The following is a 15,710-nucleotide window of genomic DNA, read 5'->3' as shown; positions in this document are numbered from 1 at the left end:
AGCTTGACGTATAGTTCTTCTCACCACTGCCTGTGCTTTCTTATATTGAACCAAATGCTGCATATTATGGGTCCTTTTAACAAGCCTGAATGCTCTATTTCTGTTTTTTACAGCCTGACAACATTCCTCTGTCCACCATGGTACCAGTTTTCTATTCATCCTATTTTTACTCCTAGGTATAGATCCTTCTGCTGCCATGATAATTGCTGAAGTCACCTGACTGTTTAATTCATCTACATTTCCAGAAATATCAATCTTTGTCAACCCTTCTTCACTCAACTTCTGGAACTTACCCCGATCAGCTTTTTCAAACACCCACTTTGGGGTTCCGCCACCTGGTCTTACTTCAACTCTTTCACCCACTGAACACAAAACTGGGTAGTGATCACTGCCTACTGTTGAAGCAGTCCAAACTCCCATATTAAACTGGAGCAGAATCAGTGACAAGTGTAATTAGATAAGAACTAGGGAGACTTAATTGGGAACAGCTGACCTTGGGCAAGTTTGTTTAAAGGAGTTTAACGATCAACTGCACAGGATATAGGACAGCTGTCTTCCAGCGAGAAGAACAGAAATGACTAGGTAAGAGAACCTGGGATTTGAGAAAATGGTGAATTTTGTCAAAAAGAAAAAGGAAACACATGTAAGGTTTAGGAACCTAAAATCAAACAAAGCCCTTGAGAACTCTAAGGAAGCTGGAACTCAAGAAGGGAATTAGAAAAGCCAGGAAAGGCCATGAGAAGTCCTTGGTCAGTAGAATAAAGAGAATCTTAAGGATTTCCAAACACACATCAAGAGTGAGAGGAATGGACAACTCAAGGATAAAGGAGGTAATGTTCTTGGAGGCTGAGGATGTGGGTGAGGTCCTAAGTGAATACTTTGATCAGTATTTACCAAGGAGAAGGAAGTGGATGCTGTGTGCAGCATCCTAAATGCGCCAAAGCATTTTGAGATAATGGAGGGGGTAGTGAGGGGATGGACCTCAGGTTTTTGAGAGAGGCAAGAGGTGAGATTAGTGGTGCCTTAAACAAGATCGTTTTGTCCTGTCCAGCCACAGGTGAAGTCCCAGAGGACTGGCAAGTAACTGATGTTCCTTTGTTCAAGAAAGTGAGTAGAAATAATCCTGGAAATTATTGACTGGTGAGTTTTACATCGGTGATAGAGATGTGAATGGAGAGGATTCTTAGGGATAGGATTGCTGTACATTTGGAAAGTCATGGACTAATTAGGGAGTCATTATGGCTTTCTGCAGGGTAGTCAGCTCTGACTAAATCTGACTGAGGTTTTTGAGGAGGTGACAACGGTGAACTGTGGACGTTGTCTAAGTGAATTTTAGGAAGGCATTGACAAAGTCCCTTATGGAAGGCTGCACCAGAAGATTGAAATGCATAGATTCTGGAGTGACTTGGCAGTTTTCTTTCAGACTTGGCTTGCAGAGGTAATGGCCAATGGGACTTATTCTGGCTGGAGGTCCATGAGTAGTCTTGTTCTCCAGGGTTCTGTACTGGGACTTATGCTGTTTGCGATATATATATAAATGACCCAGATGAAAATGAAAATGGGTGTGTTGTTACTAGCTCACAGACAATACAAAGATCAATGGTGTTGTAGATAGTGTAGAAGACTACCAAAGGATATAGATCAATGGCAAATATGGGCAGAGGAATGGCAGATGAAGGCAAGTGTGAGATATTGCACTTCAGGAGATCAAATGTAAGGGACTACACAGTTTTAAAGGCAAGACCCTTAACAGTGTTGACTTACAGAAGGATCTAGGAGTCCAAGTCCCTAGCTCCCTGAAAGGCTGCAGAGTTTAGTAGAATAGTAAAAAAAACACCTGCCAAGCTTGGTGTTACTTGAGACACTGAGCTCAAGGGTCAAGCATTTATTTTTCAGCTTTCTAAAATTTCAGTTCTGCTGCCTCTGGAATACTGCATTCATTTCTGGTCATCCTGTCTTAGGAAGGCTGTCGAGGCTTTGGAGGGGGAGCAGAAGAGGTTTACTGGAACGTTACCTGAATTAGAGAGCAAGTGCTGTAAGAAAAGGTTGGACAGATTGTTACTGAGGGGAGACCTGTAGAAGGTTATGAGATTATGAGAGGCAGCCATAGTGCCACAGTAGTGTCGTGGTTAGTGCAACTCTATTAAAGCTTGGGGTGTCAGAGTTAGGAGTTCAGTTAGTATCTTATATGCTCTCCTCGTGATCATGTGGGTTTCCCTTGGGTGTTCTGGTTTCTTCCCACAGTCCAATGTAGGTGTGATTAGGATAGTATTAAATAGGCTGGGTGGCTAGCTCATTGAAAGGCCTGTTCCACATTAGATCACTAAATAAATAAATTTATATAAATATATTTTTTTTCCCCAAGGTCAAATGCTAGAGGTCAAGCATTTACAGAAAGTTCAAAGGAGATGTGTGGGGATATCTTTTTCCACAGAGTAACAGGTATCTGGAATATGCTACCATGGCTGGTAGTGGAAGCACATATGATAATGTGTCTTAGATAGACATGAATACTCAGAGAATGGTGGGATATGGATCATGTGTAGGCAGAGGGATTCGTTTAGTTATGCAATTGATTACTAGTTCACTTGGTTCAGCACAACATCTTGGGCCAAAGGCTCTGTTCCTGTGCTACACGGTTGTACGTTCGATTTGAAACTGACCTGAAAAGGTATCATTGTTCCTTCATTGTCACTTGAATCTAAATCCTATAACACTCCGCTCAAATCACAAACAGTAGTTTCATTAGAAGAACTGCAATGACTCAAGGGCAATAAGAGATGGGATATAAATGGAGCATTGTGAATAAGTAAGTAGAATATTTTATAAAAATCTGTAGCAAAGGTGAGGTAGTAAGAGTTCAGAGTCAGCCTGTGTCTGCAAGGGTAAGAGGCGAAGATGATAAATTTAGGTGTTTAACAGATAATTTTGGAAGTTTCATCAGTGAAAGAATAAAGTGTATGTCAGGTAGTGTCAAAGGTGGGTGGCTGGGAACGGACCCAAGTGCAAGATTCCTGGATTTCAGTGCTTTAAAAGGGATAGAGAGGGCGGAAAAAGGGGAGGAGGGGTGGCATTACTGGTCAGGAATACTATTACAGCTACAGAAAGGGTGGGTAATGTAGCAGGATCATCTTTTGAGTCAATATGGGTGGAAGTCAGGATCAGAAAGGGAGCAGTTACTCTACTGGGGGTATTCTATAGGCCCCCTGGTAGCAGCAGAGATACAGAGGAGCAGATTGGGAGGCAGATTTTGGAAAGGTGCAAAAATAACAGGATTGTTATCACGGGTGACTTTAACTTCCCTAATATTGATTGGCACCTGATTAGTTCCAAGGGTTTAGACGGAGCAGAGTTTGTTAAGTGTGTCCAGGACAGATTCCTGTCACAGTATGTGGGCAGGCCGACTAGGGGGAATGCCATACTAGGTCTAGTACTAGGTAATGAACCAGGTCAGGTCACAGATCTCTCAGTGGGTGAGCATCTGGGGGACAGTGACCACCGCTCCCTGGCCTTTAGCATTTATCATGGAAAAGGATAGAATCAGACAGGACAGGAAAATTTTTAATTGGGGAAAGGCAAATTATGAGGCTATAAGGCTAGAACTTGCAGGTGTGAATTGGGATGATGTTTTTGCAGGGAAATGTACTATGGACATGTGGTCGATGTTTAGAGATCTCTTGCAGGATGTTAGGGATAAAGTTGTGCCAGTGAGGAAGATAAAGAATGGTAGGGTGAAGGAACCATGGGTGACAAGTGAGGTGGAAAATCTAGTCAAGTGGAAGAAGGCAGCATACATGAGGTTTAGGAAGCAAGGATCAGATGGGTCTATTGAGGAATATAGGGTAGCAAGAAAGGAGCTTAAGAAGGGGCTGAGAAGAGCAAGAAGGGGGCATGAGAAGCCTTGGTGAGTAGGGTAAAGGAAAATGCCAAGGCATTCTTCAATTATGTGAAGGAAAAAAAGGATGACAGGAGTGAAGGTAGGACCGATTAGAGATAAAGGTGGGAAGATGTGCCTGGAGGCTGTGGAAGTGAGCGAGGTCCTCAATGAATACTTCTCTTCGGTATTCACCAATGAGAGGGAACTTGATGATGCTGAGGACAATATGAGTGAGGTTGATGTTCTGGAGCATGTTGATATTAAGGGAGAGGAGGTGTTGGAGTTGTTAAAATACATTAGACAGATAAGTCCCCGGGGCCTGACAGAATATTCCCCAGGCTGCTCCACGAGGCGAGAGAAGAGATTGCTGAGCCTCTAGCTGGGATCTTTATGTCCTCATTGTCTACGGGAATGGTAACGGAGGATTGGAGGGAGGTGAATGTTGTCCCCTTGTTCAAAAAAGGTAGTAGGGATAGTCCAGGTAATTATAGACCAGTGAGCCTTACGCCTGTGGTGGGAAAGCTGTTGGAAAAGATTCTTAGATATAGGATTTCTGGGCATTTAGAGAATCATTGTCTGATCAGGGACAGTCAGCATGGCTTTGTGAAGGGCAGATCGTGTCTAACAAGCCTGATAGAGTTCTTTGAGGAGGTGACCAGGCATATAGATGAGGGTAGTGCGGTGGATGTGATCTATATGGATTTTAGTAAGGCATTTGACAAGGTTCCACACGGTACGCTTATTCAGAAAGTTAGAAGGCATGGGATCCAGGGAAGTTTGGCCAGGTGGATTCAGAATTGGCTTGCCTGCAGAAGGCAGAGGGTGGTGGTGGAGGGAGTACATTCAGATTGGAGGATTGTGACTAGTGGTGTCCCACAAGGATCTGTTCTGGGACCTCTACTTTTCGTGATTTTTATTAGACCTGGATGTGGGGGTAGAAGGGTGGGTTGGCAAGTTTGCAGACGACACAAAGGTTGGTGGTGTTGTAGATAGTGTAGAGGATTGTCAAAGATTGCAGAAAGACATTGATAGGATGCAGGAGTGGGCTGAGAAGTGGCAGATGGAGTTCAACCTGGAGAATTGTGAGGTGGTACACTTTGGAAGGGCAAACTCCAAGGCAGAGTACAAAGTAAATGGCAGGATACTTGGTAGTGTGGAGGAGCAGAGTGATCTGGGGGTACATGTCCACAGATCCCTGAAAATTGCCTCACAGGTGGATAGGGTAGTTAAGAAAGCTTATGGGGTGTTAGCTTTCATAAGTCGAGGGTTGGAGTTCAAGAGTCGCGATGTATTGATGCAGCTCTATAAAACTCTGGTTAGGCCACACTTGGAGTATTGTGTCCAGTTCTGGTCGCCTCACTATAGGAAGGACGTGGAAGCATTGGAAAGGGTACAGAGGAGATTTACCATGATGCTGTCTGGTTTAGAAAGTATGCATTATGATCAGAGAATAAGGGAGCTAGGGCTTTACTCTTTGGAGAGAAGGAGGATGAGAGGAGACATGATAGAGGTGTACAAGATAATAAGAGGAATAGATAGGGTGGATAGCCAGCGCCTCTTCCCCAGGGCACCACTGCTCAATACAAGAGGACATGACTTTAAGGTAAGGGGTGGGAAGTTCAAGGGGGATATTTGAGGAAGGTTTTTTACTCAGAGAGTGGTTGGTGCGTGGAATGCACTGCCTGAGTCAGTAGTGGAGGTAGATACACTAGTGAAGTTTAAGAGACTACTAGACAGGTATATGGAGGAATTTAAGGTGGGGGCTTATATGTGAGGCAGGGTTTGAGGGTCAGCACAACATTGTGGGCCGAAGGGCCTGTACTGTGCTGTACTATTCTATGTTCTAAGACACAGACACTGAAGTACTAGGGACAAGACTAGGATACAGGGTGAGGGCAAGGACATGAACACGAAAAGCGGGAACCCAGAACAGGACTGAAAAAGAGAGCTAGGAGCTCGGGCTTGGACTCCGAGCCAGAGACTGGACAAGGACCCAGTACCTGGGTCTTGCCTCTGGCTCAGACCTGAGAACTAGGCAAGGACAAGGCCTGGCTGGCAGGCAGGACGAGGCTGGAGTCTTAGAGACTTGAGGTGAGGCTTGGCAGGAGGCTGGAGACTGGAGGCGCTGCTTGGCAGGAGGCTGAAGACTGGAGGCGCTGCTTGGCAGGAGGCTGAAGACTGGAGGCGAGGCTTGGCAGGAGGCTGGAGACTGGAGGCGAGGCTTGGCAGGAGGCTGAAGACTGGAGGCGAGGCTTGGCAGGAGGCTGAAGACTGGAGGCGCTGCTTGGCAGGAGGCTGAAGACTGGAGGCGAGGCTGGGCAGGAGGCTGGAGGCTGGAGGCGAGGCTGGGCAGGAGGCTGGAGGCTGGACGCTGGAGGCTGGAGTCTTCAGGCTTGAGGCTAGGCAGGAGGCTGGAGTCTTCAGGCTTGAGGCTAGGCAGGCTCCTCCTGGGCTGGGCGCGGTACTGCTGGGCAGGGCGCAGATCACCACCCGACGGAGGCATGGGACAGGAAGGGACAGAACCAACTGCAGGTAATGGCAAGACGGCCTGGCTTACCTGGGCAAAGGCAAGGGACGGGAAGGGAGCTAGGTACAGGGTGGCTCCAGGACAAGGCTGCAGGCAAGACGAGGCGAGAGTTACCAGCAAGACAAGGCAAGGCTTCAGGCAATGCAAGGCGAGACGAGAACTTCAGGTGAGGCGAAAGTTACCGGCAAGACAAGGCAAGGCCTCCGACAAAGCAAGGCGAGATGATAACTTCAGACGAGGTGAGAGTTACCGGCAAGACAAGGCAGGGCTTCAGGCGAGGAAACAGAAGGCAGAGGAAGGGAGACAAGGAGTAAGGACAAGAACAGTCCAGCAGCCACACCCTGGTCTCTGGAGGTATTTATGCAGCCAGCCCCAACAGGCATCAGCTGCCTCAATTAGTGCTTAACAGGAACAGAAACAGGGTAGACAGGAAAACCTGGAGCAAGGGTCAATGGACCAGACCGTGAACCAGAATACGGACTTCACGGACCGGACCATGACAGGTAGAGGAAATTGGTACTGAACATGTCACTTGAAGTTTTCAGGAGATATCAGATAGAATTCAATAAATTAGAGGGCAAAAAGGGGGTCACAAAATGAATTTGGAAAGTAAGATTAAGCAAAATCTTAAAACCTTTCATAAGTATATTAGAAGGACTGAAGGCAGGGAGTAATTAGGAGAAGATAGCACAAATTTGCGCAGGGGAGTTCATGTCTCATAGGTCATGGAACTTTGAGAATTTGGGTACCAACGTTTGATTGGATAAATCCAACATACATGAATGTTTAGGGTGGAAAATCCACCAGCTTTATCCAGTTTAACCCCAGTCCTGCAGAAGCATGTTTGATTCTTCAGTGAATTTTTGAAGGAACCATTCATTTGTATCAAACCATGATCAGTTGTAAGAAGAAAGTCCACCCAGTTAGCACTGGGCAATCAGCGCTGGGAGTGATTCACCAAGCAGAGCGAGCTTTCTATCTGAAGCTAATCTCCGGTTAAGTTTACTCAAAGTTTCCCCTTTGGGGACGTTTGTGATCAATGGCATATTAATTCATTGCTGAATACAGTGTCACATTTTATCTTTTAGCAATTGATGGACCAACTCACATCACCATTCGGGAGGTGGCTGACACCTTTGCCTTTGTGGAATGGACACCACCGAAAGCCTACATCGACTATATCCTCCTGGCATACGCACAGACTGATAGAACATTTAACAAGTCAGTGCTGAGATTGCAGCCCACACTGACCCAGTATACCTTGCAGGACCTGAGACCTGCCTCACATTACCAGGTGTCGGTCACCGGCATCCAGGGACACAGACAAAGCCAGCCGGTGACTGCTTCCTTTACCACAGGTAACGTCTTGATTATGCCTGTGTCTAGGGAATGTGAGCCACCACTGTCATCTCCATCTTTAGGTGTCAGTACAGGATGTTTATATCTGGTTCTTTAGTAACAAGCACAATGTGCTGGAGGAACTCAGCAGGTCAGGCAGCATCTATAGAGAGGAATAAACAGTCCATGTTTTAGGCTGAGACCCTTTATCCATCTCTATAGGTGCTCCCTAACCTGCTAAGTTCCTCCAGTAAATTTTGTGTGCGTTACACTGGGTTTCCAGCATCTGCAGATTCTCTTTTGTTTCTAATTCTTGGTGCTTGATTCAGATGTCGTTCATGAACTTGTTGTTCTTGGTGTTTGAATTAGGAAACCGGCTTCATTTCATGGATAGTAGGATGCCTCGTGTATATGTTTTGTTTAGTAGGGGATTCCACTTCCTTGATTTCAACTGGGATTACCTTGGTGTGGAAAGATTAGGCAGGATGAAATTTTTGAACTGCATTCAGGAGAGCTTTGTGTTAGTAGACTGTCCTACTAGGGATGGAACAGCATAGGACCTAATCCTAGGGAATAAAGCTGGGAAAGTGGATGAAGTGTCGGTGGGTGAACAGTTTACAGACAATGACCATAACTAGGTGGGTTTCACAGTAGCTATGGAAAGGGTCAAGAATATTCCAGAAATTAAATGTCTGAAGTGGAAGAAGGCCATTTTCAATGTCGTTAGCAGCCAGGAGAAACTACTGTAGGTGTATCTACATTTGGGAAGAGGAAGTAATTTAAAAATGAAATGATGAACATTCAGTGCCAATATATTTCCCTTACGATGAAGATTAAGGATGACATGTCCAGGAAAACTCAGATGTCAAGAAGTATCAGAGTTTGATAAAGGAAGCCTATGATAGGTATGGCAATTTTAAAGAGGGGAGGCCCTTCCAGATTACAGAGAGGGTAACAGTATTTTATAAATGTATTAACAGCAAGGGAGTAAAGAAAAAGAGTAGGCCATATTAGGGACCAAATTACAATCTGTGCCAGAAACCAGTAGAATGTTTTTGATCAGCTGGTGAACTGGGCAGAGTAATGGCAGATAGAGTTTAATCCTGACCAGTGTGAGACGATGTATTTGGAGGTCCAGTAGGAGTAGGATACCCACCATGACTGGTCAGGCCCTAGGCAGTGTTGAGCAACTGAGGAACAATTCCAAAAATCCCTGAAGGAGGCAGAATGAGTAGATGGAATGGTGAGGAATGTATTCAGAGTGCTGGTCTTCACTAGCTCAGACATAGAATGTAAGAGTATAAAAGTCTTCGGTACATCTTTATAAAGCATTGGTTAAGCTGCTGCTTGAATATTGTGTACAGTTCTCAGTGCCATGCTCCCAGGAAGGTCTTCATTTCACTGGAGAGGAGATTTATCAGGATGTTGTCAGGGACGCAGTGTTACAGTAATGAGGAGAGACGGCATAGGCTGGGGTTGATTTGTTTGAAAGAGGAGCAGCCGAGTGGCAGCCTGATGGAGGTGCTCCAAATTATGAGAGGCAACTTTCAGCCAGTTAGTCTGAAGTCAATCCAGATTGTTATTTGGAAAAAGGGATTAAGAAACTTTTCCCATTAGTATATGTGTGTCTAAAACCAGAAGATGTAGGTTATGGCCAGGAATCAAATGTTTAGAAAGGATCTAAGGGGATATTATGTTTACTTAGAGAGGGGGTGAAATGTGCATTGCACTGCCTGAGGAAATGTTGAGGGTAGATTCTCTCACAACATTAAAGAAGCGTTTGGGCAAGCAATTAAATCACCAGGGCATGGTAGCCTGTACTGGAAATGGGGTTAGTGATGGTTGATATGGATGTTATGGGCTGTTTCTTTGCTGTATGACTGAGACATAGTTATGTCCCCTCATGTGAGGCTCCCCCATTAACAGGAGCATATCACCAACACACTTGGGATCAAACTCTAGAAATTCTGCAGATGCTAGAGATCTAAAGCAACACACAAAATGCTGGAGGAACTCATCAGGTTAGGCAACATCAATTGAATAAACAGTCAATATTTTGAGCCAAGACCCTTCTTTGAGACTGGAAAGGAAGGGGAAGATGCCAGAATGAAAAGGTGGGTGAGCGGAAGGAGGATAGCTGGAAGCTGACAGGTGAAGCCAGGTGGGTAGGAAAGGTGAAGTGCTGCAGAGGAAGGAATCTGATGGGAGAAGGGAGCAGACCATAGGAGAAAGGGACGAAGGAGGTGACCCGGGGGGAAGTGATATGCAGGTGAGAAGAGTTAAGAGGGCAGAGTGAAGGATCTTGGCTTGAAATGTTGACTGTTTTGGAAGCAATTTCCATAGATGCTGCCTAAGCTGCAGAGTTCCTCCATCATTTTGTGTGTATTACTTAGGATTTATTCCATAAGAATTCATCATTCATTTTGCAACGTTATATTTTGGATTGGGCTACACTCTGTATATAATAAGGCACTGGTAGAGTTTGAATTTCTATTTCTAAATCTTTGTTTTTTCGATGCTTCTGGCTTCTCATCATTTACAAATTGCTGAGGTGTGTCATCACCTCATATTTGTCAAAAATAAAATTAATACATTAACACATTCCCAGGCTAATTAGAACTTATTGTAGAAATGTGTACAAAGGTTCAAAAGATTCATTTCATTATTAAAGCACGTTTGCAGAATACAACTGAGATTTGTCTTCTCCAGATAGCCATAAAATACAGAAAGCCATAGTGGTTGAAAGAAAGACATCAGTCCTCCCCCACCCACATGAAAAGAAAAAGAACAAAAACTCGCAAACCCCAAACCCCACAACCAGTCCCTAGCGCAAAAACTGATAGATCACCCACATAGAGAAACAACAAAAACATCAGATCCCAAATCCCCAGCCCACCAATCAGTAACAAGAAAGAATGGGCAAGAACATGAGGGGAAAAAAGCAGAACTGAAAGGGGCCAATATGAACTACAGTCCAATCCATAAATCCCAGAATTCTGGTAACACCTCTGAGGGCAATGACTCGAACCAGCGGCTTCGCCAAGGGCAGCTACTCAAACCCAGCAATGCTGCCGAGAACCGTTCACTCTCCTCTGCATTTGTCTCGATGTTTCAATCTTCCTCAGAGAGAAATATAGTTTATCGTGGCCCTTCTTCTCATCTCTGTGTGGTAGCTCATGTTCACATTTCTCTCTTGGAGTTTTCTCGGGAGCAGCAGAGCCCTAGCTCACTTGATCAAACTACAGACTGTAAGTCACAGGCTCCTCAAAAACAAAATTAAGATAAGAAGAGTAAGTAGAATACGTAGAAAAACTGGAATAACTGACTTTCCGGAAGATGTCGCCTGAGGAATCGTTGTTCGCTGGCACCATTTTGACCAGAGGTCAGAGGTAAATCGCAGTAGTTCCTGTTCTGTTTCAGCTAGTGGGAACCTAAAGGACGCTCATTTCCAAAGTGTTAGGTGAACATTGATTGATGAATTAGTTAATTGGCAATAACAAATATGAAAAGGTTAGGGTCATGGACAGGCCACTGTGAATCCAGAGATGAGGTCAGATCATTCCACAGGCCTGGGAGACTCGGGAATCCTGATTGGGGTTGGAGAAGAGGACTGAACCTGCTGTTGGGAATTGCTGTCAGGCAGGAAGAGGAGTAGAGATGGCACGAAATGATGGAGAAGAAGAGATAGTGAACTGGTGGTACTGGGTGACAGGAGCTGTGTGGAGGAAGGCGAATGGGCAGGAACATGGAAAAATAAGCAGCTGATTGAGGATTGTAGTGGCTTATTGTCCAGTGATGGAGGCAGTAGACAGGATTTAAATAAAAAAGGAAGGAAGAGTTTAAAGTTTTGTTGAGTTTTGAACATGGGCATACAGTATGTCTGATATCAATCCAATTAGACTAACTTCGGATTTGAAAAAAGCATTAAGAGATATTGTGGATGCAAGGCCTTGAAAAAATGGGGCACTCTTAGTATCTTGTAAAGAAAGTAAGCAATGTGAGAAAGCTTTGGGATTAAAAGTTGTAGGAGGAAGGAAAGTAACACCAAGAAATCATATTGACAGACAGTGGCTTTGAGGAGCAATTTCTGGAGTGCCTTTAGATTTATTTGTGAACTAAGTTAAAAATAATTCAGTTAGGGGATAAGTTGTGGATGCTGAACATTTAAACAGGTTTTGTAGTGGAGTAAGAGCAGATAGCTGATCAGTGTTGATTAAATTTGACGAAAAAAGTTGCTGGATAGGGTTAATTTAGGTTATATGTGTTTTATAGTTCGAGTCTATGTGCCACCCCCTCTGAAATGCTTTCAGTGCCAGACGTTTGGCCATATAGCAACTGTGGGTAAGGGTAAAACGTGGTCTGGTAGATGTGGTGGAGAATGTAATTATGGCAATTGTAGAGAAGGAGTTAGGCTCATATAAAGCAACTGTGGAGAAGAACATAGCTTTGTTTATGCAGGGATCCTGTACTGTATATAAGAAAGCTGTGAAAGTGCAGCGTGTTCAGCTGGAAATGGGTATATCATATGCAGAGGCTCCACAAAAAGTACAGAAGACAGTGTCAATGGGACCTATTAATATCCAGGATACAGTTTTAAAACAGTGTGTGAAGTGCATTATGGTGAATCTCTGATATTGATAATTTAAAGTTTGTCACTTTCATGGCAGGTGTGGTAAATTGTACATCAATCTAAAAGTAGGGCAGAAAAGTATTAAAACTATCTTAAAAACTGCAGAAAAACATCTGGAGATAAAAGGCCTAATTCTGGAAGTTATTAATGATGCCTTATGATTATGAGGACACGCAGTCCTCTTTTATTGTCATTTAGTAATGCATGCATTAAGAAATGATACAATGTTTTTCCAGACTGATATCACAGAAACACATGACAAACTGACTTAAAAACTAACAAAAAAACCCATAATTATAACATATAGTTACAACAGTGCAAAGCAATACTGTAATTTGATAAGAACAGACCATAGCACAGTAAAAGTCTCAAAGTCTCTCGAAAGTCCCATCACCTCACGCAGACGGTGAACCTCCAGCGCCACCAACTTGCCGATGCAGCATCCTGGAAGCATCTGACCACTGTCCGACTCCGAGTCCGCCCGAAAACTCTGAGCCTCTGACCAGCTCTCCGACACCGAGCACCGAGCACCATCTCTGCCAAGCGCTTCAACCCCGGCCCCAGCAACAGGCAATAGACAAAGCTGAGGATTTGGGGCCTTCGTCTCCAGAGATTCTCAATCGCACAGTAGCAGCGGCAGCAAAGCGGGCATTTCAGAAGTTACTCCAGTTACTCTGTGCTCCTCACGGCTGTCTCCATCAAATCCGGATTGTGCACAGCCCCCTAGTTAACACATAATTGATAGTCATTCGGAACGGCCACACACGCTGTGTCGCGTCGTCATCTTCTCCTCTCTCCTCCTTTAACCTTACAAGAAGGAATAAATAACGTTCAGATTTCAAAGGAGGATTGTGAATGAATTTTTTCTAATCCTGTAATGGAATACTAGAAGCTTGTTAACTAATACTCAAATTTCAAAGTACATTTATTATCAAAGTATGTAGACTTTACACAATCTTGAGATTTGTCATCTTACAGGCAGCCACAAAACAAAGAAACCCAATAGAACCCTTCAGAAAAGACTGTCAAACACCCAATGTGCAGAAATAAAACAAATCATGCAGATAATAAAAGTAAGCAAGTAACATTCAGAACTGAAGTTGATGAAAGTGACTGCACAGCCACAAAGCCATTCATCACTGCAACCAGTCCAAGATACAGGTCACGGCCAGCGCAGGAACAAGCTGAACACTGACCTGTCCCTCTCCTCCAGCCCCGATAACCACCTGTCCCTTTCAATCTGGACCAGTGTTTAAATTGTCCGAACTGTTGCTCATTCCTTGCTCCCAGACCCAGGATCCACTGCCTCAACTCTACCTCGCCTCAGATCTGCCGCTTTGAACTGGCTCTGTCTGCTGCAGCAATGGTAAAACTTTGGCTCGTTCATTTCTCACTTTCAGGCTCAGTCCCAGGCCTCCACTGCTGAGATTTGGCCTGTACACATCACGCAGCAACTGTCCTGCACCTTCACAATTTTTGTTCACACCACAAAAATGTCAGGTCGTACAGGCAGTTCAGAAGCTCAACTCTGAATGGAAGTTACAGGCTATCGTTTGCAGTGATTGTTTCCCAGAAAACTTGTGCTTAATAAAGTAGCTAGTAATGATCAAGAATTTAAGCAATTTGTTGAAAATTTACTAAGTAAACCTGATGTTATATCTGTGCAGCTAATCTTCTCTAAGTTTTAAGATACAAGATTATATTGATACAAGATGCGATCTGATAATGGGTAATGGAAGAGGAGGGACCACCTTTGTCAAAAACGGGTTAGCACATAGAAATTGGAGTTGTTTGAGTCAATTGTAGTTGATATTTGGGGAAAGAATGTTGAACTACAGATAAGGTCATATGGTGTTGAAGTATAATGTGAGGTTGAAGTGACACAAATGTGAATGGAATGGTGGTGGAACAAAGGTGTTGTTGAATGACAGTAGCAGTTCAAGGATAAACCTATTTAACAACTTTGTTTCTGCTATAGACCTTATCTGAGGATATAGCAAGTGTGTGTAACTGGGAAGTGTATAATGATACAACAATGGGGGTGATCCAGTTCCCCAGTCCTGACCGCTTCATTTTCACTATGTATGTCCAATCCTTATACACTTCCATTCCCCATCAAGAAGACCTTAAGGCCCTCCACTACTTTCAGGACAATAGACCTCACCAGTTCCCCACCACCACTACCCTCCTCCGGTTGGCGGAACTGGTACTCACATTTAATAACTTCTCTTTTGGCTCTTCCCACTTTCTCCAGACCAAGGGTATAGCTGTGGGCACTTGCATGGGCCCCAGCTGTGCCTGCCTCTTCGTTGGTTATGTGGAACAGTCTGTGCTCCAAACCTATTCTGGTACTGCTCCCCAACTTTTCCTTCGGTACATTGACGACTACATTGGTGCTGCTTCCTGCACCCATGCTGAGCTCGTCAATTTCATCGATCTTACTTCAAACTTCCACCCAGCCCTCAAATTCACTTGGTCCATCTCAGACACTTCTCTCCCCTTTCTTGATCTCTCGGTCTCCATTTCTGGAGACAGACCGTCCACTGACATCTTCTATAAGCCCACTGACTCTCATAACTACCACGAATATACCTCTTCCCACCCCGCCACATGCAAAACTGCTATTCCCTATTCCCAGTTCCTCCGTCTCCGCAGCATCTGCTCCCAGGATCAGGCTTTCCATTCCAGGACATCTCAAATGTCCTCTTTCTTTAAAGATCGTGGTTTCCCTTCTACCGTCATCAATGATGCCCTCACTCGCATCTCCTCCATTTCCCGCACTTCAGCCCTCACCCCATCCTCCCGCCACCACAACAGGGACAGAGTTCCCCTTGTCCTCACCTACCACTCCACCAGCCTCCGGATCCAGCACATTATCCTCCACAACTTCCACCACCTTCAACAGGACCCCACCACTAAGCACATCTTTCCCTCTCTACCCCTCTCCGCTTTCTGCAGGGATTGTTCCCTTCGCAACTCCCTGGTCCACAAGTCCCTCCCCACAGATCTCCCACCCGGCACTTATCCCTGTAAGCGTAAGTGCTACACCTGTCCCTACACCTCCTCTCTTGCCACCATTCAGGGCCACAAACAGTCCTTCCAGGTGAGGCAACACTTCACTTGTGAGTCTGTTGGGGTCATCTATTGCATCCGGTGCTCCCGGTGCAGCTTCCCCTACGTCGGTGAAACCCGACACAGATTGGGGGACTGCTTCGTCGAGCACCTCCGCTCCGTCTGCCACAACAGACAGGATCTCCCGGTTGCCACCTACTTCAACTCTGCTTCACGCTCCCATTCGGATATGTCCATACATGGCCTCCTCTACTACCACGATGAGG

The 15,710-nt window shown here is 44.8% G+C and overlaps 1 protein-coding gene across 2 annotated transcripts in view; it reads left to right on the top strand.

The window, feature by feature from the left end:
* tnr (tenascin R (restrictin, janusin)) overlaps positions 1 to 15,710 on the top strand; it is a 213,470-nt gene that overhangs the window by 58,236 nt on the left and 139,524 nt on the right. For both annotated transcript variants that reach the window (XM_063063628.1, XM_063063629.1), the window contains one exon: positions 7,493 to 7,762. In XM_063063628.1, coding sequence (XP_062919698.1) covers positions 7,493 to 7,762 — 270 coding nt within the window. The remainder of the gene's footprint in view (positions 1 to 7,492; positions 7,763 to 15,710) is intronic.

This window comes from Mobula hypostoma, chromosome 12, assembly GCF_963921235.1.
Source record: "Mobula hypostoma chromosome 12, sMobHyp1.1, whole genome shotgun sequence".
NCBI classification, from domain to species: Eukaryota; Metazoa; Chordata; class Chondrichthyes; order Myliobatiformes; family Myliobatidae; genus Mobula; species Mobula hypostoma.
The sequence above is the reverse complement of the archived record's forward strand: the minus strand, read 5'-3'. Positions and strand labels throughout refer to the sequence as shown.